The sequence below is a fragment of the Triturus cristatus genome, chromosome 1_2 (assembly GCF_964204655.1).
Source record: "Triturus cristatus chromosome 1_2, aTriCri1.1, whole genome shotgun sequence".
Lineage (NCBI taxonomy): Eukaryota > Metazoa > Chordata > Amphibia > Caudata > Salamandridae > Triturus > Triturus cristatus.
The window spans coordinates 402584874-402610384 of record NC_140580.1 but is presented as its reverse complement, the minus strand read 5'-3'; the positions used below and the strand labels follow the sequence as shown (position 1 = coordinate 402610384).

At 43.5% G+C, this 25511-nt stretch overlaps 1 protein-coding gene across 4 annotated transcripts in view; it reads right to left on the bottom strand.

Annotated features, from left to right (window-relative positions):
• STAMBPL1 (STAM binding protein like 1) overlaps positions 1 to 25511 on the bottom strand; it is a 248774-nt gene that overhangs the window by 43445 nt on the left and 179818 nt on the right. For all 4 annotated transcript variants that reach the window (XM_085605611.1, XM_085605625.1, XM_085605633.1 and 1 more), the window contains one exon: positions 12433 to 12545. In XM_085605611.1, the coding sequence (XP_085461737.1) occupies positions 12433 to 12545 (113 nt within the window). The remainder of the gene's footprint in view (positions 1 to 12432; positions 12546 to 25511) is intronic.

Genomic DNA, 25511 nt, shown 5'->3' with positions numbered 1-25511 from the left:
ATTGACATCAAGGAGGTTTGCCTGGGGTTACAATCCATTTTGTGAGCCAGCATAATCTCTCTAGTAGATAGCTGAAATCCGTGTTCAGGGTGGAATATAGAAAAATGAGCCACACCAAATCAAAAATCCTGCAGGGCAGCTAGCAAACATATGAACTATATCTGCTACAGGCAGTACGCACTTAAGACAATGAGTCTTGTCAGAAGCATGGCTAGTGGCCCATTTAGAGATCCTTTCAGGGGTGTAATAGAGCACGCAAATGGTCTTCAATTGCTGAAGCTTTAAGCTGACAGAATGCACAGAACGATCAATAATTTCTATGGTGCCAGTAATCTCTAGAGGGAGATGTCTGAATTAAGCTCCCTACCCCATTGAGAAGCCAGCAGCGAACAATCATTGGCACTGTAGGTACTAAAAATCTGATACAGTGCTCTCATTGAAGCCTTACCTGGTGCCCTGTATAGATAGGGCAAGATGTCAGAGTACTCCAGATTTATCAGGTCTTTACAGCCATATATAAAAAAAACGTAACTGTAAAAATAAAAAAAAAAGACTGATGGGGAAGATCGAAGGTGGTGTGTAAGAAGAACATGAGCAAAACCCATTATAATCAAGCAGCTGCTCAGCCATCTTCACTCCTAAAATTGCCCAGACCTTACCTACGGAATCTTGGAAAATAGAGGGAAATTTGGGATTCTCCCAAAGTGGGGTGTTTGCATGTAAGGTAGGTAAGGAGTACTTAGATACATTTCTCCCCAGATTCTTATATCTTTAATGAGCTTGAATAGGACCAGCTTGAAGTAGTTAGGATCTGAAGGTCTATGAAAAAGGAACCTGGCATCTGACCCAATTCCCAGTTGATAACCCAGTATAGACAGGCCAAGACCACGATCTGTAGGCAGATTCCTGATATGGCCTACAAAGGCTGCCCAAAAGTAGAGCTTAAAGTCAAGTAGTATAACACCCCCCGCTGTATGGAAGTTTCAAAAAGCAAATGGCTGACCTTGCCCTCTTATAACCCCATATGAACCTGCCGATAGCACCCTCTGGACGTTTTAAAAATTAGTCTGAGACCCGAAACGGTATCGCTCAGAAAGGTATCAAACTTTGGTAAAACAATCATTTTTATGATGTTGCAGCAACCTAATATACTAATTGGGAGTCGATTCCAAGAAGGCATCTTAGATATAACCTATAGCAAAAGAGGTTCATAGTTCAATTGAAAGACACTCTGCCCAGCCTTACTCCTAAATAAGTAGCAGTTGAAACTGTCCCCGGGATTGGATTCTCCAATTGAAAAATAAGAGTTTGTTAGATTTATATCCAGAAAGAGTTCCGAACCTTATGGCCTAATTTGGCACTAGGTCGATGTTGAAAAGTGGATCTGGGGTAAAAATTGCCACGTTGTCAGCATAGGCTGTAATTTTAAGCTCAACATTGTTAAGTATCAGTGGCTGAATCAGTTGATTGAGTATAAGGGACCTTAAATAAGGCTCAATATGGAGCGCAAATAAAATTGGAGAAAACGGACACCCCTGGTGGGTGCCCCAAAAATCCTGAATGGTGCAGAGCTATTCCTGCCATAAACTAGTTTACCCATAGGATTTCTATAAAGAGCCTGTACCCATGTAATAAAGCCAATACCCAGAGCTCTTATCATTTCCCACAGGAAGACCCATGTGATCAGGTTAAAGGTCTTCTCTGCGTCCAACAGGATCATGCTGGTCATTTTATCCTACAGCCGAGCCACATCTAAAATGGTGATTGCCGATTTTATAGGATTGGTAGTGGCCCTACCGGGCACAAAACAGTGCTGGTGCAGTGAAACCAAATAGTGAACCAGAGGAGCCAATCGGGAAGCTAACAATTTTGCAAAGATCTTAGCGTCAGAAGTAATCTAGGAGATAGGCCGGTAAGAGCCTCTGTCTTCCGGTGGCTCACCTTTCTTTAAAAAAACAACATTAGTAAGGTTCCATGAGGCAGGAATCTCTCTGCCTATATGGTCCACCAGCTTCATAAATTCCTGCAAAAGAATTTAGTTGAATAACTTACAGAATTCTAGAGGAATGGTTTCTTCCCCTGCGGCCTGTCCAGGTGGCAGAGCTCTAATGGCAGCCTCTACTTCTGACACAGAGGTATCTCCTTGCAGAGCCGCAGCCTGGCATTCATCCAGGCGAGGTAAACATCCTTCCTGTAGATATTTTGAGAAACCCAATTGGCTGTGGCTGGCTGTAGCTATCCTTATAAAAAGCAGTAAACTGCTAAGCAGCGGTTTTAGAACCAGAGTGAAGAATACTGTCATTATCTTTTATACTTTGTATTACGTTTGGATATTTTCTCTCTGAAATCTTATGAGCTAATATTCGGACAACATTCTTCCCATATTCATTTTGTAGCATTTAGTTTTTATGATACTTAGTGGCAACCCTCTCCCTGAATACTCGATCCAGTTACACTGACTTTCCACTAACTCAAGATAGCTCGCTCCTCCGGGCTTCTGACAAACAGCTAGGGCATGCTGATGCTGGTGCAGATGGATTACCACCTCTTGCTCTGATTTATTATGGTCGAGAATGCACTGCAAGGTTACCCTGAATGAATGCCTTCATGGCACCCCATACAATATGCAGAATAGCTGATCCAGAACTGGAAGTTAAGAACTCCTTGAGTAGCCCTATAGATGAGTTATATAAGCAATAGTAGAAAGGATATAGCGATGAAACGTGAACTGCTGACACTCTCTGCCATTACTAATTAGTGGAAACATGAACAGAACAGGGTTATGATCGGAGGTGATCTTGGGGCCGACCTCCATTTTAGCATATTGAACCAGCCGAGGCCCAATAAAGATCATATTGATTCTAGAGCAGAGTTTATGGGGTGGGGAGAGAACCCTTGCCTTAGAGAATGAAGGAACCACCATACATCCATTAAAGCATGCAAACGGGCAATTTCTAGGATAGATGTTCTTGTTTAAACCATACTAAGGGGGGGAAAGAAGTTGGTGGTATCTATTTCATAGTTCTTTACACAATTAAATCACCCACTAATATTAGGTCACCCACCCAAGCTAACAGCTCTAAGCACAGTCAGTCAAATATCCCTGGTTCGTTGGTATTTTTGCCATATACTGTACAAACAACGTATTTCTTACTGGAGATGATGAGCTGAGCAATTGCCTACCTCCACTTGGGATCAGAAGTAGTTTTGAGAACCTTATACTTTAAATGCCTAGCACGGAGTATAGCAACCCCTCAAATGGATACAGATTGACTAGTGCCTATAACAATATTGTAGCCAAGATGCTTCAGCAAAGATCGATCTTCATAAGTTAGGTGAGTCTCAGGTAAACACAGCAACTGTGGCTTTGATAATGCTCTCTCCTACCTCACTAATTGTCGCTTAAGAGGGCGATTGAGGCCAGCAACATTCCAACACATTACCTTGAGCTTAGACAATGTAAAAACCTTTTAATACAAATAATGCCTAGCCTGTATTTCAAACACTGCCAAGTGACATACCTAGATACCAACTCAGATAGATCATTGTGATAATTCCAACTCATTATTCTTTGCTTAACCCCACAAACTAGCAAACCCAACTCAAAGTGAAGTGCCTGAACAAGAACCAAAATTATACAGAAAATTCTACCTCAAAATTACCGCCTCCCCCGTGTCTGGTAAAAAGATCATCCCACCCCTAGAGCTGTCAGTTGTCTGGACAGCACTTTGGAGATCCCAGCCCCTACGCCCTACCACCAGACTCCTCCACCCACAAAACAAATGAGAAGACACGAGCCAGTAAAAAGTAGACTGCTCCTGCCATTGACTGACTCAGTATAACATATCTGTGTTCAACTGTACTTGATAATCTAAAGTCTAGCTAGCTCTTGAGGAAAGATTTATGTGCCCACTGCTTTCAATGGATTGATCATCTGACGTAGCTTTCATCACTAATCCATGGTTAGTTTACAGAAAACCGATCGAACAAACACAGAGAGCGAGTCAATATCAATTGATGCTGTAGATTAAGCTTTCAGGTAAATTGCTTGTCTGAGCAAAAAATTGCTACATAGATCAGGATTGGCCATGGGTAGAGCTGTCTAGCTTTGGTCGGATCATGGATCAATGGTAGACGATGTGCATGTTGAATTTGGGAATCCACGTCCCAGTCCACTAAACCAGGGAAGGCTCTCATGAATAACTTCACCATAAAGTGCTGGGGGTCAACCCCTTCTTTTCCTTCAAGGATGCCAAAGACCCTTTAGTTATTGCGACATTGGCGGTTTCCCAAATCTTCTATCTTAGATTGGAACATAGCTAATTTGCTCTCATGTTCTCGAATTACTCTTGCTGAGGCTGTTCCAAACTCTTCGGTGCCAATTAGGACGACATATTAAGGTATACAAAAAGTGATGGAAGGAATGCTTGATTTAATTTCAGCCACTGGTAATTACTGGGGCCGCATCCCTCTCTATCGTTATTTTACACACCATGCCACCTCTTTTTGAATTGGCAGTTCACGCTGGTCTCCTCCCACTGGAGCAGGGTCAAGGCTGATTAGCATATGGCTAGGTGCAAACCGAGGTGCTATAGTGGTTGAAAAACGATGGATTGGGATTCTGCCCTAAGCGATCACCAGTGGGAGGGATTAATTCAAGCATTCCATCCATCACTTTGTTGTTTGATGCCCTACTTTTAGAAAGTTGGCATTTTCTTGTCCTAACCATTGATGCCTGTAGCCTGTATCCTGGGTCCCTTGACTAGGTGTAGTTAGCAGTTGGCCTTTGTGTATTCCTCCCAAACAGAATCACAAAGGGGTAAAGGGTATTGGAAGGATGGGCCATTCTGACCTGAGGGGAGGGGCGAAGTGGTCACCTACCATACTTGCACTTCAAAGGAGCTGTCTCAGCGCACACATACAAATAACTTCAAACTAGCCTTTTGTGACTTTAGACATCCTGGGACTAGTGAAGGAAGAAAAGAAATTCCATAATGTGGGCTGAAGTCTAGAAGTTTCTCCTATTTTAAAGCTGGAACCAGTTATAAATTGTGGAACCTAAGATCAACTCTTTAGTACACTCATGGACCTGTGGATGCTACAGAAGGAGGACTGCCCTGCTGCCACAGAACTGCCCTGTTGCCTGGGGCATGCCCTGCTGTCTTATAAGAAATACTAGAGCTGCTCCCTTCATCCCAGGCTACCTGAAGTGACTCCAAAAGTCAGCTGACTGATCTCCTGTTTAGGGACATAACAAGCTCCAGAGGCCTCCCCGAAACTACCCAGCTCACCTGCTGCAACTGGAGTTGTCTGGTCCTGCAACTGGACCAGCCTGAGCCCTGTTGGCTCTGCAAGAGTAAGCCACTGATCCTCAAAAGGCGCCTCCCCAGATCTTGGGCCCTTGGTTGCATCAGAGTGCATTTCTCTGAAGAAGAAGGAGAAATCTAAAAGTTTTTGCTCTTCGCAACTGCGAATGTGCCCAGATCTTGCCACCTGTGATAATTGCGAACATGAAGCTCCGGTGGACCCAACTCTTCGTGGTACAGTGATCGTTGGTGATGACTGGCAATACGAGGTCTGCACTTCTCACCACAACATTGACAGTTCACAGTGACTGCCAACACGAAGATCCAGCAATTACCATCTACGATATCGGACAGAATCTTTGTGCTACATCGACGACTATCCACAACGGCCAGCCTGCTCTTCAAGCTACAGCGATGATCATCCTCAACGTTCGGCCTGCTCCTCGCAACCTCCTCCACGGTGAACTGAACTCTTTGCGCCAGACTTTGAGAAAGTACCTTTTTCATCTTATCTGTCTGTTCTCCATCACGGTCGGCCTAAACTTGTCACTATCCCCTGGTCTAGCACGACCAGATAACGGTCAGTGGCGCTTTGTGCTTTTAGAGGCTGCACTTGCCTAAATTATTTGAAATTGCATATCTACGGTTCTACTGATTGAATTTGTTGTTTTTGTGTCAAACAATGTAATACATTTTAGTCTATTTTTGGAAATTAGAGTAAGCTTTTTCTTGTGTTGTGTTTTTACTTTAATACTGTTTAAGTGCTGCATAGATACTTTATGCATTGCCTCTAAGTTAAGCCTAACTATTTTTGTGCCAAGCTACCAAAGTGTGAAACACAGTTTAATTTAGGGACTCCTGTGGTTCACCCTAACAAAAAATGTGTCAGTTGCTAGAGAAGGGCTCACACCCTCCTCTACCAACAACTCAATTTCTCACAGAGGTGATGTCAGAAGGATAGCAAATGGGTCACTCCCATAAAAGAAATCTGAAAAGAAGGGTGACCCACAAAGGATTTTTGTTCAATTTAGTTCCAATTGAGTGCAAAGCAGTTTGCCATATGAATTTCCATATCCTGATACAGACTCAGGACTATGGGATTTTACTATAGAAAAGTGCCTTGGTTCCGCCAAATACCTCTTTATTCCGCCACCAGACGCAGCCTGTCCCATTATCTCACTGCTTCAGGTTCTTTTTCATCTCTTTCTCCCTTTGCCACAGTTTTTACGTCTTTTTCCTCCTCGTTCTCTCCCTTGTGGGTTTACACTTGTTAGCTCTGGATCAAAATCTGAAGCGGAAAAGGGAGTGCAGTTCCCTAAAATGGAGTGTCAGTTGGCACAATCTGCAAACATCAGTTGCAATTAAGGACTAGCTAGTGCTCTGTGGACTTTGGGGACCCTGCATTTTGCAATATAGACCCTAAAACTCATGTTGGTATATATTCACAATTTGTGCATGTTCTGGTCTGGAAAAGTGCGCAGAACTCATTGTGGGATTTAACAGAGGCGCGAGGGTATAGAAAAAAATGTGTGGGCAATTTTCATGTCATTTACTTGTGTGGAATTTTCCACTTTGTTGCAAATTCTGCATTTAGAAACTTGGTGCATTGACTACTCACAGAAATATGTGACACAGCTTTCCAGAAGTAGTCTTGGGATTCTCTGTGAATCCCCAAAATTCCTGGGGAGGAAAATTCTGATTTTTTTCAGGCTGAGCTGTAATTATGCAGACCTTTCTTGCTTCTGTTTTGAACCATCGCACATTGCCCCACAAACATTTCCACTAAAATCTCAGAAAATTTTAGTGATTTTAGAATAATATTCAAAGGCAGACCATAGTTCTGTATATTTGATTAAGTGCAGAGAAACAGGACTACATGACAATATGGACGATGAGGTTCTTGAATTTCAAATAAGTGTATGACTTAAAATAAAAATGCCATCATAATATGACATTTGCCCTTCAATGTCAAACCGTTTTAACAATATTGCGTAATGGAAACCAAGAGTATATTTACATTGTAAATGGAGCTGGTCTGGGGTCTATAACAGAAAGTGCCCTGGGGATACATTGGCTACTTGTGCCTATTTATGGGCACTTTGTATTATGGGTTATTTGCATGTGGAAGGGCCCAGGAAAATCAGGGAGCAGTTCCCCCTCCCCCCCCCCCGAGACCGGCCTTATTGGTGCAGGGGAAAAGAGGCGTTCAGCAAGCAAAATGATTGTTCACCACATATGAGCTGGCCCACTGCTAGTGCACCCTGAAGATGCACCACCGGAAAGAGCATGGGGCTCCAGAGACCCTCAAGACCCAGGGTATTCCTTCATAGGCAGGTCCAGTCACTCATTGCACCTTCTTCTGGAAGTATACCTGTTTTCTCCTCAGTGTGCTGCTGGTCCCTCTGAAGTGAAAGATGGTCCAGCAGTTTCCAGCCTGTAGGCAGATTTCATAGCGGTGCTGTCCCCAGTCGAGGCGCAGTTGTGTGTCTGCACTGGGGAAAGTGCCTAATTTGGTGTAATATCATGTGCTGTCCCTTTCTGAGCTGGGCACATCCAATTGAAGGTTCTCAAGGCACAGACAGAACTAGTAAGCTATTTCACATGATATAGGCCCCTGGATGAAATGAAGCCTTAAACACAGTATACTGGCAACGTCCACTTCAGTGCAACATAGAGTAGTCCAAGGGTGCTGAATGATGCCTACTTAATGACAGATGCGGCAGACGTAGCTACTCCCCAACATCAGCACCATGTAAAAATGCATTTTTGGAACTCCCTCAACAACGCACTTGCAGATTTACTCAATATTTGGGGCCAATGTCCTCATTTAGCTGCATTAATGACACAACACTATATCTGTTCATCACATTCTTCCAGTTTCACCCATTTTTCTTACACTGTCAGCAATTGAAATCAAGCAATAACGCCCTTGTGAGTTTCTGTTGGAAAGATTAGAGATCTCAAATGTCTGTGGATCCATGGATCTAGAAGAGGTAGTCGCTAGACACTTTATAAAGGCTTGGTAGAATGAAAGGAGCCACTAGTATTGATGTCAACCTGATTTACACTTTCAGTCAAACCACTGCAAAGGTTGATGGTAATTTTAACATCCTTTGTTTTAGATGGAGATATACATTGGTTTCTGAAAAGAGAGAGGTTATGTCTGTCTGATGAGTTGGCTTGAGTGTCAAGAAGCTCCAAGAGGGTATACTCTACATCAACAAACCATACCATGACAAAACATACCATAACATCAAGTCCCATATCACACCAAAATAACACAACATAAAGCATGTAAAATATGACAGTGTAGGACAAGTCATTGTGTGTCTGGTTTATCTGAAGTAAGTATGACTATGTACTAAGACGGTTTGAAGAATTATTCCTCAAGACATTGATACTTCTCGTCGTTCAGTCTCCCTCTCATTTTAAATCTCATTGTACTGAGGTTTTAACAGCAGGTTGTTAAGGCTTTGTATTGGGTACTGTGGTGTACTATTGACCCACATGCCTGTATTGCACCCGCCAGGTGTCTCTCTGATACTACCTGCAGGTAATAGAAAAACATACACACATTACTCTCAATACTTTTATTCTATGGAGAGCAGTCATCAATTCTGAGTCTCTTTAGTATCTGTTGGGCAGCTGTATTGAAAAACATCAGTGTCTGTAGGACTGTTTTTACTGATGTTATACTGCATTAGTTGAGGGTGACTGGAGTCTATTCCCTTGCTCCTCTATTATTTTGTATCAAGGCTTGTCTACCAAGGCCTGACCAAACCTTTTTTGACGAGTAACAAATCTAACAGTGTTTGCAATCTGTTCAATATAAAGTTCGGCCTCTGTGAGCAGCCCTGATTGAGAATTCTAGCACTGCACTTGCAAATGGTAGCAGGGGACAATTTATCACCTATTTTACAGGGGAAACATCGTTTACAACACGGGGATTACATCGCGATGCCATTACATCGCCCTTTTTACAACGCAAGTCGTTACAACGACTTGCGCTAGATGGCGCTCTAGGACAAGGAATAGTATAATTTACTATCCAACACCTTCCCTACTGTACGTAGACAGGAGTTGGAATAGTAAATTATACTACTCCTAAGTCCAGCGCCCTCCAACGCAAGTCATTGTAACGACTTGCGTTGTAAAAACCGCGACGTAATGTACCGCGATGTAAATGTATGCGTTGTAACGTCATACATCCATTTTACAGTAGTGGCTGCGAGTCCATTTTCTCTGCCTTCCTAGCATAAAGAGTTCTAAGACCGATAAACTGTAAATCCTTGGGACCCGGCGTGACACTAGAGGGAGGGTTGTAGGTTGGGGACCACCATGGTTGCACCAGGGGGGGATACGTTCCAATTCATCTGCTCTGACACCGTAAGCACAGCGTGTGCTGAGACATCAGATGTTGTCAGCAGAGAAATGGAAATCATGCTAGGGCAATGCCACTCTTGCTGTTCCCTAAGCGGAAATGTGCAAGTCTCCCCACCATTTATTGAATTCTTGGTACAATGACAACAGCCATCTCATCCGATTGCCCAGGGATACCAGCCTCACCTTTATTGGCAGGTTCACATAATATCAACCCCAGTTCCTTCCTAAATGCCTTTTTTAACACAACAATGTCCAACTTGGTCACACTGATCATTGATATCAAAACCAGCATTGACCAGCTGGCCCTGTTCAAACTTCAGATGAACAAATCAATAGCATATGCTTGATATTCTGCCGATATATACGCCAACAGATGCACAAGGCCTAAAACTAGAAATATAACGGTGAAGATCCCTTCCCTTAGAATTGGCACCTTGCTGCATACTCCATAAGGTATGCAAGCTAGCCATGATAAAAATAAAAAAAACTACCATCCAGCAGGAATTCCAGGAGCTTCCAAAGAGCTATTGCCTGTGAGCTGAAAAAAGCACGAGATCCTGGCACCTTTCCAACCAGATGCCTGGCAAAGATTGTTTAGCTTTTCGTTTTTAAATCAAGGAATGCTCAAGCATACGGTCCCTGATCACCAAACCTGTTACACCAAGTGGTGATGATCTGTCATCGGCAACATAAATACCTGCTGAGGTAACCGAAACCCATTCTGTCCTCAAACCAACAATGCCTTAACTGACACATGAAGTCAAAGTAGACAACCTAAATCTGTCGTCTCATCATCGCCACTTTGGTCACTGGAACAGCTCACTAAACTCAAGCACATCACTACTACTCCAAGCATAAAACAAGCATTTGCAATGCAATAGGTCTTGCATTTACGCGAGACCTAATACATTACAAATCGTAGGCATCACGACAAAGGGCGGGAGGGGGGAGAAGGCACGGAAATCGGGAGGGCGGTGGGAGGGGAGAAGGCAAGGACATTGGGAGGGAGGGAGGGGTGGAAAAGAAGGCACGGACAACGGGAGGGAGGGGTGGAAAAGAAGGCACGGACAAAGGGAGGGCGGGGGGTGACAAAAAGGCAAGGATAATGGGAGGGCGGGGGAAAAAGGCACGGACAATTGGGGGGGGGGGGGGGGGGAGGACGCGGGGTGGAAAAGAAGGCACCAAAACACGTCATGAGAACCTCATTAAAGAAAATAGTGCTTACAGTCCAAATAACAGGCCCCGTGTAACAGCCGAAGTAAAGGGGCCAGTCGCCATCGGAGGTGACAAATGAAGAGGAGGCGGGACTGAGGCAGGACTAACAAGCCTATCAACGAATCAGAAGCCAGTATTTAGGATAGACAATGACACAAGCCAATTGCAAATATGGGCGGATAGTGGGCGGAGCTTCTATTCACTTACTTGTTTACAATAAGTTTCGCTCATCAGCGCATGCATGCTGGCTCAAGTCTCAACCTAAAAAGGGTAGAACCAGCCTTCCTAGCACACTTGCACTGCAATCTCTGTTGGTCCTACCCAGCTCAGCCAAGGTCCTTGCGGCTCTCGTCTCACCTGGTGCCACAATTATCACTCAGCTACTTTCAGCCTAGTGTCTGCTCACCCAAGTGATACAAATCACCTCCAACAACACTAGGGATGACTTACTTGTTTAGGTGGACCAAGGCCACTCGTGCATGATCATACTATTGGATCTACTGACAGCAATCAACAAACTGACATTCAGAAGAAATGCAGGATGTAGGAGAAATGATTTTGCAAAGCTTGGTTTAGTTAGAGTTGCGCATTGTTAATCTTATCCATATATTATCTACATTGATAACTGGATATCAGAACACAGCATGCCATACCTAGCACACAGTTACAGAATATCATCTTAGGGGCTGAATAATGAAGAAAAAAAAAATTGCTACATCCCTGATAGCAAATCACAAAACAATCCAAGCACACACATTGAAACCTATGCAAATCATACATTTCCATGCATATTTGTACAGTTTTTATGCTTACTTCTGTGGTAAATCGGACAATCTTCATAAGTAGGCATAGCAGACACGTGATTTAGAGAATGTAACTTTTTCTTCCTATTTCTAAGTATGAAAAATATTTTCTTAGCTAGAGAAACACCTTTCCCTACGTCCCCTGAAATACAGATGTGGTGCAAAAATAAATTCCATCCTGGAAAGACTGATGTCTTTTTGTAGGAGTAGATATACTTGGTTTTGAAACATGGGAATAGCTGTGGAAAAATGTAGGTAAATAGCCACAAAGTTTGCCTGTCTGTAATCTTGCCAATTGCATAGATAAACTGAGGTGCCCAACACTAAAGCTACACTTATTACTGTGAACAACTTAACACAATAATGGATTTCTGCCAGTGCTCAGAAGAATATGTGATCCACAATATTTCCAAATGTATTCGGAAACTATAACCATTTTCCTGTGCGCTTAGTTTAAAATTACCTGTACAAAACGATTTGTATAGTGGGCACTTAATGTAAGAAAATACCTTCTTTATAACATGGTTCATGCACAAGTTTGGTCAACAAAGTTGTTGTGTATTAGTAACACTTTCTTGGTATATAGTGGTAAGGAGAAAAAAAAAAAATCAAACGTTCTCGTGCTTTACCCTCAGAAGTTGTACAAACGTTATTAAAAAAACAAGGTGAGGGTGTCAGTGCAAGGCCAGGTATAAGGCAAAGATTCTGGAAAGAAAGGCACTTACTCTTTGTGTTTTGGAGAGCAAACAATAGCGACGGCTTCCGGCAACATTAACTGATAGGAGCAATGCGTGTGAAGATCAACGCTGGATAAGAATGCGGTTTGTGTTGGATGGGTCTGTAAAATTAAGGTTAAGATGTTTAAGCTCTACTAGACGATGACCAAATAGCAAAGCCCACAAATTACCAATGAAAAAAACAAATGGGAAAGTTACTTTATTGTAACCATATTCTTTAGTTAGGATGGGCTATATATAACACTTACCTCTTAGCTCTCCTTCTACAGCAGCAAATGATTACTTAAATGCGCTTCTATTGGTCAATACAGCGTGGACGATCCTGGTTTTTATATGACACTTTGGCGCCAAATTCACACCTTTCCACTGATGGTTATTATATAAGGGGGATCTAAGCACATATTTAGAGCCCACGCTGGAGCGTTTGGCCACGACAGATTAGCATGTTAAGCACTCTGCCAGGGTTATACGGGATAGCAAGGAAGAAAATGGGATTGTGGAAATATGGAGCCTCCAAAATCAGTCTCAGCAGGAAGGAATTTTCACCTCCTTTGCACATGAGTCATGGTCTTGAGTAGATTACGGGTTGGTATCCCCAAAGATATGTGCTTGAATGACAGAGGTCACATACCTGCCTAAGACTCTATTTGACCATGCACCCGTAAATTTAGTGATCTCAACCCCCACCCATACTCCCTCCCAAGAATGTCGGCTCTGTGGAAGGAACGGATACACTATGGAAGGCTTTCATGGTCACAATCAGAGGTGTGTGCTTTATCTTTAGCACAAAGGCAGGAGTGTTGAGGTCAATACGAACACAATTGCAAAATATTGAGGACATATTGTGATTTCTAGACAATGGCTATGAAGTTAACCCTCTCCCTGCCAGCCCTGCTGCCATTCAGAAGCAAAATCACCACTTTTAATGAGTTAGCTACACAGGAACTACACTTTTTATCTAAGCGACACACTGGTAGGACATATGGGGAGGGTGGATGCTCGGGACGTAGCTTGACGGTGAAGCTGCAATCACCGTGGTAGCAAGCAAGCATAGTGAGGGCCACTACCACAGAGGGTATTGAACATTATGGATGCTGAGATAGGAGATGACCTTGGGGATGTGGCCCTGGTATGGCAGTCCCTCAGACAGCAAGAATATATGGTAGCAACCTATTACACTTGAGGAAGTCCAGGATGCCATCCGATCACTCTCTAATGGTAAAGCTCCAGGCCTAGATGGTCTAACAGGTGAGTTCTATAAAGAATTCTCCGACCTTCTTGCACCACACCTACTCACCCTGTATGACGAAGCATACACTAAGCAGACATTACCCCCTTCACTGCCAGAGGCTCTAATTGTTGCACTGCTGAAGCCTGACAAAGTGGTGGAGTACTATGAGTCGTACAGACCACTGTTCTTTATCAACACTGATGCAAAGATCCTAGTCAAAGAGATCGGCGACTCGGCTCCAGCCATTACTCCCCAATCTGGTGTGGACGGACCAGTCCAGCTTCATACCAGCCCATTCCACTACACAAAATCTGTGACCCTCTTAGCATTATTCCACCAGCTGAATCCCCCACTGCAGGCAGCAGCAGTCCTATTGGATGCCGCCTAAGCTTTTGATTCCATTGAATTGTTTACAATAATGGCCTGTTTGGGAATTCTGGTGGCATTACTGAGATAGATTTGTATGCTATACACTAACCTGGTGGCCTGGCTGCGTATTAATGTTAGCAAATCTGAGGGGGTCCCTATCCATAGGAGTGCTCGACAGGGGTACACTCTGTCACCATTATTATTTGCTGTAACACTGAAGCCACTAACATGGATGATCAAACAACAACAGGCTGCTTTCGCACCACATCATTGGCTGCATCCCCTTAGTATCTCCCTATATGCGGACGATATGGCATTGTGCGTCAGGGACCCTCCTACACACTTGTCACCTGAAATTCAGGAGTATATCAGGTTTGAATGATACTTGTGTCCAAGTATGAACTGGTCAAAGTCGGTCATATTCCCCGTGATGTCCAGTACTCTAGTGGACTTAACCAATTTTCCTTGGTGTGCAGCACAGACCTTGTAAAATATCTGGGAGTATGGATCCATAATGAGCCGTAACTAGTGATATGATACAATTATGGTAGGGCCATTTCAAAATTCGAAGATCAGGTCTCCAGGTGGTCTAGGCTGCTGCTGTCTTTAGCTGACAGGATAGCCGTCATGAAAAGGTGATACTGCCCAAGTTTCTATATCTTTTTTTTAATATTCCCCTTGTACTACCTCAACACTTTTTTAAAACACTGGCATGGGCCTTATAACTATATTATTTATGAGCCCAGGCCCAATTTGATCACTATTGGAATGCCACATATGATTATGCGCCACACCTTGCACTGGAGCATGATGATGTTTACCTCCTTCCACTCCAGGTTATACTGCCACAAACGCGAGGGTTTGACACGATCTGAAATCAACATGGTCCACTCCACAACGAAAGCTTGGCAGGCCCTCAGAAAGTGGGCTGACAAGACCCCTCTATATGCGACAGCACTCCCACTGCAGTTTCACCCTGCCATATCATTCACAGAGGAGTATTCAGCGCTCGGACTGCTTGGACGAGCTGGGCTAAAAACCAAGGGAGATGCCTACCATAATGGCAATTTCGCAGTCCTCAACAACATCTCACACACACACAGCGGTATTCCCCACTACTGACATTCAAATACTATGACCTTAGAGCTGCCCTACACGAGTTCTGGCCCCAATTACCTGGAGAATCCCCTACACTTTGAGTGCTGCAAACTTGCGCCTTAGTACCACGCACTGGAGTCTGATCTCTAAACTATATGTTGAGCACAGATAGACCAACAACCCCAGATTGAGCGCTGGATAAATGGAATGAAGTACTTGATAGGCCGCTGGAAAAGGTTGATTGGGACTTTTGCTGCACACAGGTTAGTATGCTTACATCCAACTGTAACTTGCGCATCATACACTTTAAGTATCTACACCAATTCTTATACACCTGTTAAGTTGTGCAAATGTGGTCTGAGGGGGGGATGCGAACTGTAAGCGATGTGTAACACCAGACGTGGATTTTAAGCGTCTGGCCTGGTTGCGTGCTCCTGTAAGGAGATTCTGGACTCAAATTACAGAGGCTCTAGCAGCTATGGTGTTGGAGCAGGTGGACTGTAGCCCTGGAGTGTGTTTATGGGGAATGGTCAAAGGCTTGCAAATGGCCAATCAAATGTTTGTGGCAGTGGCCCTGTTGCTTGCAAAGCAGAGAGTTTCTCTGCACTCCGGCAAATGAGCATTGCCCACCAAACTGCAGTGGCTCTCGGATCAGACACACTGCAGGGAAAAACTGGATCTATATGCGGAAAGCTAGCATGATCCTCAAGGCCAAAAGACATTTAAGGCCTCTGTACTAGATATCTGCTGTCAGTCCCGGAGGCGTTGTAGAAGGTGTTGTCTGATTGACTGGTTGTGTGTTTTTGATGCACTTGTAGCAATGTTATTGCACAGATAATCTGATCCAATCAAATGTAAATGGCACTGTTGAGCACCAAGTTGATTTATTCCTTGCTTGTTTTGAAAAAGGCAAATAAAATAAGATGAACCCTTTGGGTGCTCATTCCGTCATGAGTACAGGCTCAGAAAATCCCTCTGCTGCAGACAGCAGAGCGATTTCCCTTTTTTTTGCCTTGGGAGGTGGGGAATTGCCTACCTAACCTCCAGATGACTATTTTTGGTTTTCCTTAAAATGACGATCACACGCATGGCGTGCAATCGTCATTCAATCAATCAATCACTGCATTTGTAAAGCGCTGAGGAGTCTTCTGAAGGCCAGCAGGTTTACCGGATGCGGGGGACTGTGGCGAGGGCGAGGTTGGCTGAGCAGAGGCTTCTGGTGGGGGTGTGGAAGCTGAGTCGGTTGTTGAGGTAGGTGGGTCCGGTGTTGTGCAGTGCTTTGTGTGCGTGGATGAGGAGCTTGAAGGTGATCCTTTTGTTGATGGGGAGCCAGTGCAGGCCTGCAACAAAAAAGCTAAACTGAAACTTAGTTTCAGTTTCACTGTTTTGGAGCTTGTGGGGCTATCTCAGCACCCGAGCACAGAAACACATGGGAGAGGTATCGTTGGAAAGGGGAGAATCTCCCCTTTCCAAGTGGATCCCTGCTTGGGATCACCCCAGAAGGGCAATCCCCAAGCAGGGATCCACCCACTAGCAGCAGGGAGGGGGGACTGGCCCCTTGGGCAAAGGCCTTTGCTCCCCCATAGATTTTTGGCACAGCTAGTCTTTCTGCCCCCCTGGGGAGGAGATGGGGACAGTAGCCCCCAATATGCCCACCTGGAGGGGCAGAAAGCACCTTAGACGCCAGGGATTATTTTTCAATGGGCCTGGGGTGGGGGCTGCCCAGAATAGGCATCCCAATGCCCCCACCCTACCCCCCAAAGAAGGCAAACAAGACTTTCTGCCCCCCAGGAGGCAAATGGGGCAATAGCCCCTGATCTGCCCCCCGGGGGGGCAGAAAGCCCACTAAGCACCAGGTTTGTTTGGAGTTTTTTTGATACATAGGGGTGAGGGCTGCCCAGAATAGGCCTGCTAATGCCCCCACCCAACAAAAAAATGGTACAGACTTTCTGCCCCCCCCCCCGAGGCAGATAGGGCAATAGCCCCTTATCTGCCCCCCTCAAAGCCCACAAGGCCCCAGGGATTTTTTTTATATACATATACGTAGGGTTGGGGGCTGCCCAGAATGTTTGAGGTTTGCAAGGGATTCTGGGTAACAGAACCTGGTGAGAGCCAGTCAAGTCACCCCATCCTGGATTCCCCTGGGTGTCTAGTTTTCAAAAATGTATGTTTTCTTGGGTGTCGGCACAGCTAGGGTTCAAAATCTACAGCTAGACACTTTGCAAAAAAAGGGTCGGTTTTCACTGTAAAACTTGTGGTGTGTCCACGTTGCGTTTTGGGTCGTTTCCTGTCACGGGCACTAGGCCTACCCACACAAGTTAGGTACCATTTTTCGCGGAAGACTTTAGGGAATGCGGGATGGGTGGAATTTTGTGGATCCATGCAGATTACAGAACTTTCCACCACAGAAAAATGAGGAAAATGTGTTTGTTTGACAAAGTTTGAGATTTGCAAGGGATTCTGAGTGACAGAACCTGGTGAGAGCCAGACAAGTCACCCCATCCTGTATTCCCCTGGGTGTCTAGTTCTAAAAAATGTGTAGGTATGCTAGGTTTCCCTAGGTGCCGGCAGAGTTAGGGTTCAAAATCTACAGCTAGGCACTTTTAAAAAAAGGGTCAGTTTTCACTGTGAAAATGAAGTGTGTCCAAGTTGCGTTTTGAGCAGTTTCCTGTTGCTGGCACTAGTCCTACCCACACAATTGAGGTACCACTTTTATCGGGAGACTTAGGGTAACACAGATTCTTAGAGCAACTGTTATTACCTATTGACTTTCAATGCATTACTGCCTTCCAAATGAAAGACAATGTGTAAAAGAGAAGTCACTTTGAAAGAGGTCCTATAATTCTCATGCTAGTATGGGTACTGAATTTAGGAAATTTGAAAATAGCTACTGTTTCTAAACTCTAAATTTTGTTCCAGTTTCAGAAATACATAGGTGTCTTTCATCCTGATTTTTCACTGCATACATTTTCCCAAATGAATTGCTATATACCCGGTACATAATAAAAAAAACATTGCAAGACACTGCTCAGTTATTGGCTCTGGGTTCGTTGGGTTCTTGGTGAACCTACAAGTCCTATATAGCCCCACAACCAGAAAGGTCCAGCATATGTAACGGTATATTGCTCTCAAACATCTTTCATAATTAGAAGAAGTTACATGTGAAAACGTTGGCCCAAATGGCTGTTTATTTCAATTCATTTTCAATTTTAACTATTTTCAACTGTTAGTTTCTATAAAGAAACCTTGAAGGATCTACACAAATGACCCCTTGCTGAATTTAGAATTTTGTCTACTTTTCTAAAATGTATAGCTTTCCAGAATCCATTATTGCTTTCATACCCATTTCTACCTTTAACTGGAATAAAGTTGAAAGCACAAACAATAGCAATAATAGGATATGTCCCAGTAACATGCCAAAACTGTATAAAAGTTTTTGGTTTTCTGACAAAATTCTGCCAGTCCCTGAAAGCTGGGAAAATGGTGATTTCAGCCCCACAAACCCTTTGTTGATACCATTAACAGGGAAAAAAACAGACACTTTAATTTGCAGCACTTTTTTCCCATTTCTCCCCCAGAAAAACCAAATGTAGCTGTAGCTAATTTCTGGGTCCCCTCCAGGGGAATCCACAAGCCCTTTAGAATCCCCGTGATGTTGGAAGAAAAGGACACGAATTTGGCGTAGATACATTATGTGGTCAAAAAGGTACATGGGCCTAAGCGCGAAGTACCATAAATAGCCAAAAATAGGCTTAGCAAGGAGAAGAGGGGAAGAGGGGGAAGAGGGGAAGGGGGGGGAAGGGAGGGGGGGGGGGGGAGGCCTAGCAGCGATGGGGTTAAAAAAAATAGTGTGTTTTTACTAAAACATAAAAATTGCCACTAGAGCGAATAATCAATAGTCAAATCCCACTCTTCAGGGAAGGAGCATGTACTTGTAAGACCATTTGTACTACATTTTATGCGTAATTCAATCATAGTCTTTTGACAGTCAAGCATTGACGAAAACAATACCCAAAGCAGTTAAGCAGTAATGGTTGAGAGGATCTTTATTCTATAAACACATGAAAAATTATGCTCTAGGAGCGTCCATTATAAAATATTCTGTATGTACAGGTCACTCTGCTAAACTTCAGCAGAGCAAAATGAGGTTCATAATTGATTGAGATACAACAGGCTTTCCTACTATAAGGCTCTCAGAATCCCACCAAGCTTGACATGCACCAACTACTCTGCATCATCAGGCGTTGCTTCCATACACATGTGCAAGGAACTTTCACTTTAAGATCTTTGTTACTGCACCCTATGCAGAGACTCTTTCCCGAAGCCGAATTCAATGTTATTCTGTTTTTACAACAGAACAATGAAGGAAAAAACCTTAAAGCAGTTAAGTAACAGGTAAAAGGGCATATGAAAGTTACTATCTTATGGGCTTCTATAACAGATTCTATGTTATATCTAGTCGCCATTACAGGTGATTTTTAGTCCTCAATCGTTCTCCTATGTACTGGGAAGGCGTCGTCAATGGATAATAAATTATATGAGAGTACTTCGAAAGCTCCATTTACCGAACACTATGCAGCGGATCATACATAATTTGCAGTGAAAATCAAGAAGAATCCATGCAGATCCACACAAACAAAACTACTATGAAAAGACAAGAGACTACATTGCTGCACTTCTAATATGGGTAATAAGATCTTCTCATACCGGTGTCAAGGACTGCACGCTTAGGTGATCTGTTGAGTCCCTTCTAGACTGCCCACAGGAAGGCAACTGCTCCCAGTGGTCACAGTTGCATCCTGCATAGAATAGTATGCAAGAAAAGTGTCCAGGATTTACTTTAAAGAGTCCTGAATCAGAGGGAAACCCCATAAAAGGAAACACATACTTGGCAATTTTATTAATCTTGATTGAAGATAAGAAATGAAGAGAATATCAGGAGACCAAACTGATCCTGAGGAACAATAAAGTGAAATGAGCCAGGCCAGATGTAGACAGTTCCAACTGCAGGGGGAAAAAATCAGGGACAAAAATGGAAGCATTGGACAAAGAATGTGATGAAAAATGCGGAGAACAGATGTGACGAAATGCATTGTTCACTTAGAATTCCCTTCTCATCGTTGGTTCCAACAGGAACTATCATCACAAAGAAAAAGCTCTCCCTTCATATAGGACAAACATCCTCATAGAATGGGCTATGGAAAGACCCTCTTGGGAAAGATACAGAATAAGGCTTGACCACACCCTCATTCTGGAAATCATTGAGTTTGAATGGTAAGTGAAGGGGTGGCCCAAGTATGGCACCTCTCTTCCAGAACTGCATTCCACAATTTTGCAGCTGCCATTTTCACCCTGTACTTCAGACAGATTGCGGAACACCTATCTTGGAGGACGCAAGCATTGAGACACAAGAACGGTCCCCACGTCTTGGAATGTGCTGCATGAGACACCGAACAAAGCTTCTTCCTCTTTGACCCACACAGGGGTCCTGTAAACTCACAACTCCATTCTGGAAACAGATGTAACAACAGTTTACTTTGAAAGGCTCCAGGAGAGTGGATGGAGGTTTTCATCCATTGAGATGGTCAGGCCAGGTCAAAATTTGATACACCAGCATAATCAGAGTAATTCTGCTTAACTCTTTTGACATAAAATTACCAAAAATCACGTAGGTATGCCCGTTTGCATAATTATGAGCAATTTGGCACAAGTTGCTACTGAAGGAGCACTGGAACATTAAGGCTAGTGAGAGCGAACGCTGCTGATATTCATGTTCTGTTGCATTTAGTGGCATTTTCTAAGTGCAATATGCATCTTCCAGTTAATTTTGGATGCAAGGGTGCATTTTGCATTCAGAAATTCAGAATGTAGCTCCTCGCATAATCTTGTCTAATTTTGCTGTCATTTCACATAATTATACTACAGCAAATGAAGCATGGTGGGGGGGCATGGTGGGGGTGTATTATCTGGCATGGTGCAAGGAAATGTGTGGAAGAAACTTCTTTGAAATATGATATGAGGATTACTCCATTGAATTAGAAGTTCACATCAATGCATGTGAAATCTAACATCTTCAATATAAGGAATTGTATGAAGGAGGAGGTGAAAAAGTATGATTGCCTTCGCACAGTGCACCTCAGTGCAGGTGTCACAGTTTAAATATCTCAGAAAGAACTGGGCTATAGATCAAAAATCAACATTAGCATCTGCCAAACACAAGTCACCCAGGTGCCCTGGCCCCAGCAATAGAAGGAGTTTAGGTCACCTTGCCACTACACGGTATGCCCTGCTTAAAATGTTTGTCTTTACTTTTTCTGGAGTATCATTCTCTGCTAAAATCAAAAGTGAAAAGATCTGACAGGAAATATAAAGAGGGCAGAAGAAGGACACTTTATTGGCATTAAATACATAATGATCTCCGGAATCTAAGTGAAATGTAGGACCCGTAGGCAGATCAAAGAGGAGAAGAGATAGCATGGTAATCAAAGATGCGTTTTATCATTCATTTATCCTGGCAGTGGACTACCAGTAGTTTTAAGTCTCAACGAAGCGCACTGAGGGTACAATTCATGATAGGGCAAAGAAGTACAACGTAGACCGAGAAGGTTTAGATCTACTCCATATTTTCAGGATGACTGGCTAGGTAAATAAGTGGCATGTACATTCATGGTATGCACACAGGTCTGGTCAGCATCTAAAAATCAGACTGGAGATATGATCAGACTAAGCCTAACTTGAATTGAGGATGTCTGTTATCGGGAATGAGAAGGGCTTGACTTATAAGCCCCATATGAAAATTGCCTCAGTCTGGCAAAGAGGAGATGATAAACTTGTGCCTCTGCATGGTTTCTGCCCATGTCACTAACTGGATTATTTTTGCAACCTTAATAAGTCACCATATTTCACTCATCTCCAATACAGTTCCCAGCAGTCAGCTAATTGGTCTATCTGCATTTCTACCATAACAGCCAACTCCTTTACTTACCAGCCTATTCAGTGACACTATTGTTAATAGTCAGATCCCGCAATCAAGAAACAATGCACTAGTATCACTCTATTTTACATCTCCGTTCTAGGCTATTTTTTGTCCAGGTTGCATCTATGGGCCAATGCCAGGAATCTAATTGCTAGTTTTCAACCTGTTTTTTAGGAGAGCCTGGGAACACTTCATTAGTGTCTGAATATATACCACATATATTTCTTTGAAGTGAGGGACAATTTATTTGGCGTTTTTGGATCTTACATCCACTTCTGACCAGAAACTGGTGCAGAACCGGATATTTTCTGTATTATAGTTGTGCTGAATACATGTTTGTTGGCTGCCAAGACATTGGCCTGTATGCTTGTTAGATCTGTCCTCCAAACCTTTTGCCCTACTCCTCCATTTTTGCTAATCTTCTTTTTGTTGGCTGTAAGACTTTATCACCGCTAACCAGTGCTAAAGTGTTTGTGCTCTCTCCTTTAAACATACTCAAATTGGCTTACACCCAGTTAGCACATTTAGTTTACTTGTAAATCCCTTGTAAAGTAGTACTACATGTGCCCAGGGCCAGTAAATGAAATGCTTTCAGTGGGCTTGCAGCACTTCTTGTACCACTTACTTAAGCAGGCTTTTAAACACATCCCTAAGCCTACCATGGAAGTCAGTGTGCAGTTTTAAACTGTCATTTTGCCCTGGTAAAAGAAACCTTTTGCAAGGCGTAAATCTTCCTTTTTAATACATATGTCACCGCTAGTGTAGGCCTCAAATAGCCCATAGAGGAGGGTGTAATATATTTAAAAATGTGGACAAGTACTTTTAAGTTTTACATGACCTGGTAGTGAAAAAGGGTTGTCTCTCCCATAGGATAAGAGTTGGTTAACTTATTACATTTAATAAGTAATAGCTTCCAATTGGGAGTAGGTAGGAATGTTGGTTTGGTGTCTAACGAATTGTAGTTTAAAACCCTCTTTAATGGTAAAGTCTGATTTAAGTCACAATTCTGAAAATGCCACTTTAAGAAAGTTGGTATTTTCTTGTCCCAACCATTTGGTGCCTGCAGCGCGATTACATGACTAGGTTAGCTGGCAGTTGGTCTTTGCATATTGCTCCCAGACAGTGAGACAAAGGGGAATTCGTATTGGCAGGATGAGCCATCTCCGACTTCAATGAGGGGGAGGAGCTGTCACCTGCCACACTTGCACATCACAAAGGGTCTACCCAGCACACTCACACAGAGTTTTGACACTAGGCTTTTGTGTCCCCAGACACGCTGCAGCAAGGGAAGGGAGGTAGGAAACTCTTAGCACTTCGGGCAGGGCTGAAAGCCTCTAGAAACGTCTCCTACTTCAAAGTGGGCACCAGGTATAAATAATGGAACCTGAAACCCAAGTCTTCAGTACACTTCTGGACCTGTGGATGCTACAGAAGAAAGAGTGCTGTGCTGTGTTACTGCCAGAAGGACTGCTACCCTGCTGCTGTATTACTCTGCTGGCCTGATTGCTGGGAAGGAAGACAGGACCTGCACCATTCATCCCAGGCTGAAGTGAATCTAAGTGTTCAGCTGACTGACCTCCTGTTCTGAAGAACAGGGGTATACCAAGCTCCAGAGGGTTCCTGCATCTGCCCAGCTTACCTGCTGCCTGGATTTGCAACTGGACCTGTCTCAGCCTTGCTGGCCTCTGCCGGTTGGAATTCTTGATCCCCAAGAGGTGCCTCTCAGGTCCTGGACCCTAGATGTGGCATCAGTGGAGCTGCTCCACAAAGAAAAGGAGAAATCCTGAAGTATTGGGCTCTTCGTGACTTCAACTGGGCCTTTTGTGCCAAGATCTTGTGGCACACCACTGCAAAGATCTGGTGGGTGCTACTCTTCGTGCCACAGCCACCGCCAACGACACCCAGCAATGCAAGAGCTTCACTTGCTCTACAGCATCGACAGCCTGCGGTAGTCCCCAAAGCAAAGCTCCAGCAACAACAATCTTCACGCTACAATGATGAACATCCATGATGCTCAACCTGTTTCTCACGCTACATTGACGACCATCCGCGATGCTCTGCCTGCTTTTTGCGGGCCCCTCCATCACAAACAAACCTCTTTACACTGGACTTTTGAAGGTAACTCTTTCAGCTCGATTAATCTAGTCCTGGGTCCATCCCACACTCCATCATGGTCATCCTGAAGTTGAGACTTTTGCCTGATCTTGCATGACCAGATAATCGCGAGTGGTGCTTTGTGCTTTTAGACACTATACTTATCTTAAAGCTCTGAAATTGCATATCCCCTGTTCTATTGATTGGATTTTTATCAATTTGGTCTCATATAATTTATTACATTTTACTATATTTTTTCTTAAATTTGTGGGATTTTCCTTGTGTTAAGCCTGGCTGCTTTTGTGCTAAGCTACAAGAAGGTGAAGTACAGGTTAATTCAGGGTTTGCTTGTGTTTCACCCTGACAGAGTTTGTGGTTGCTTCTTGAGTAAGATTCCACCCCCTCAACCAGTAATGTACTTTGGGACAATTCTGATTAATATCTATATATATTCTTTAAACACTTCCTCTACTCCCTATATATGTAGGGTAGCCCTCAAGTTGGCAGCAATCATGTCCCTCTACCTCTCTATGCAGAAGATGTTGCTTTTTATCTCTAATAGAAAATAGTCTCCAATTGTCATTTACAGCCTATGTAAGTGATAGTTACTCGAGAGAATTGTCAACCAACATTTCTAAACTGCGCAATCTCACTTGGGCTGAAAACTGAAAATTAAGGCCATTTGGGGTAAAAGGTAGAGACAGAGGTGTGCAACAACATTCAGGTTGGTCACATCATTCACAGTTTTCACTAAGCTGCATGCTTGCTCACCCACCAAGACTCACTCATGATGAAATTCAAAGGGGGTAGAGCGGCACGGTCACCCTCTGTCTTGTCATAAAGACAAAGGTAAAGTTCTCCATCAACAAATGGCATTGTTTTGCCTTATAACTATAAAACGAACAGCGCAGATGTTCGTACAGCCCTCCACGAGAGTGAATGTACAAAGAAACTATTGCGGCACCCTTATACAGAACATGCCGATACACTTAGTACTCTTTCAGGATATAAGGGTGAGATTAACATAGACTGAGGGACTGGTCCAAAACTAAAGTCTTAGGAATCAGGAGTGGTATCTCTACTTTTTAGAGAGTGGGCATCCTTGATTTCCCCAAGGGTGATAAAGGGGTCGTTAATTTTCAACTCGTTCCCAAGCTCCCAGGGATCTCTGGTGTTCCATGTTTATACTTGTAAGCCAAATGCTCAGAATAAACATTTGTTTTTTCACATTTCTAATATTATGACCAGCAGAAGTGGCAGCAGCAATAGTTTTGGTACTGTTATTGATATCATACTTGT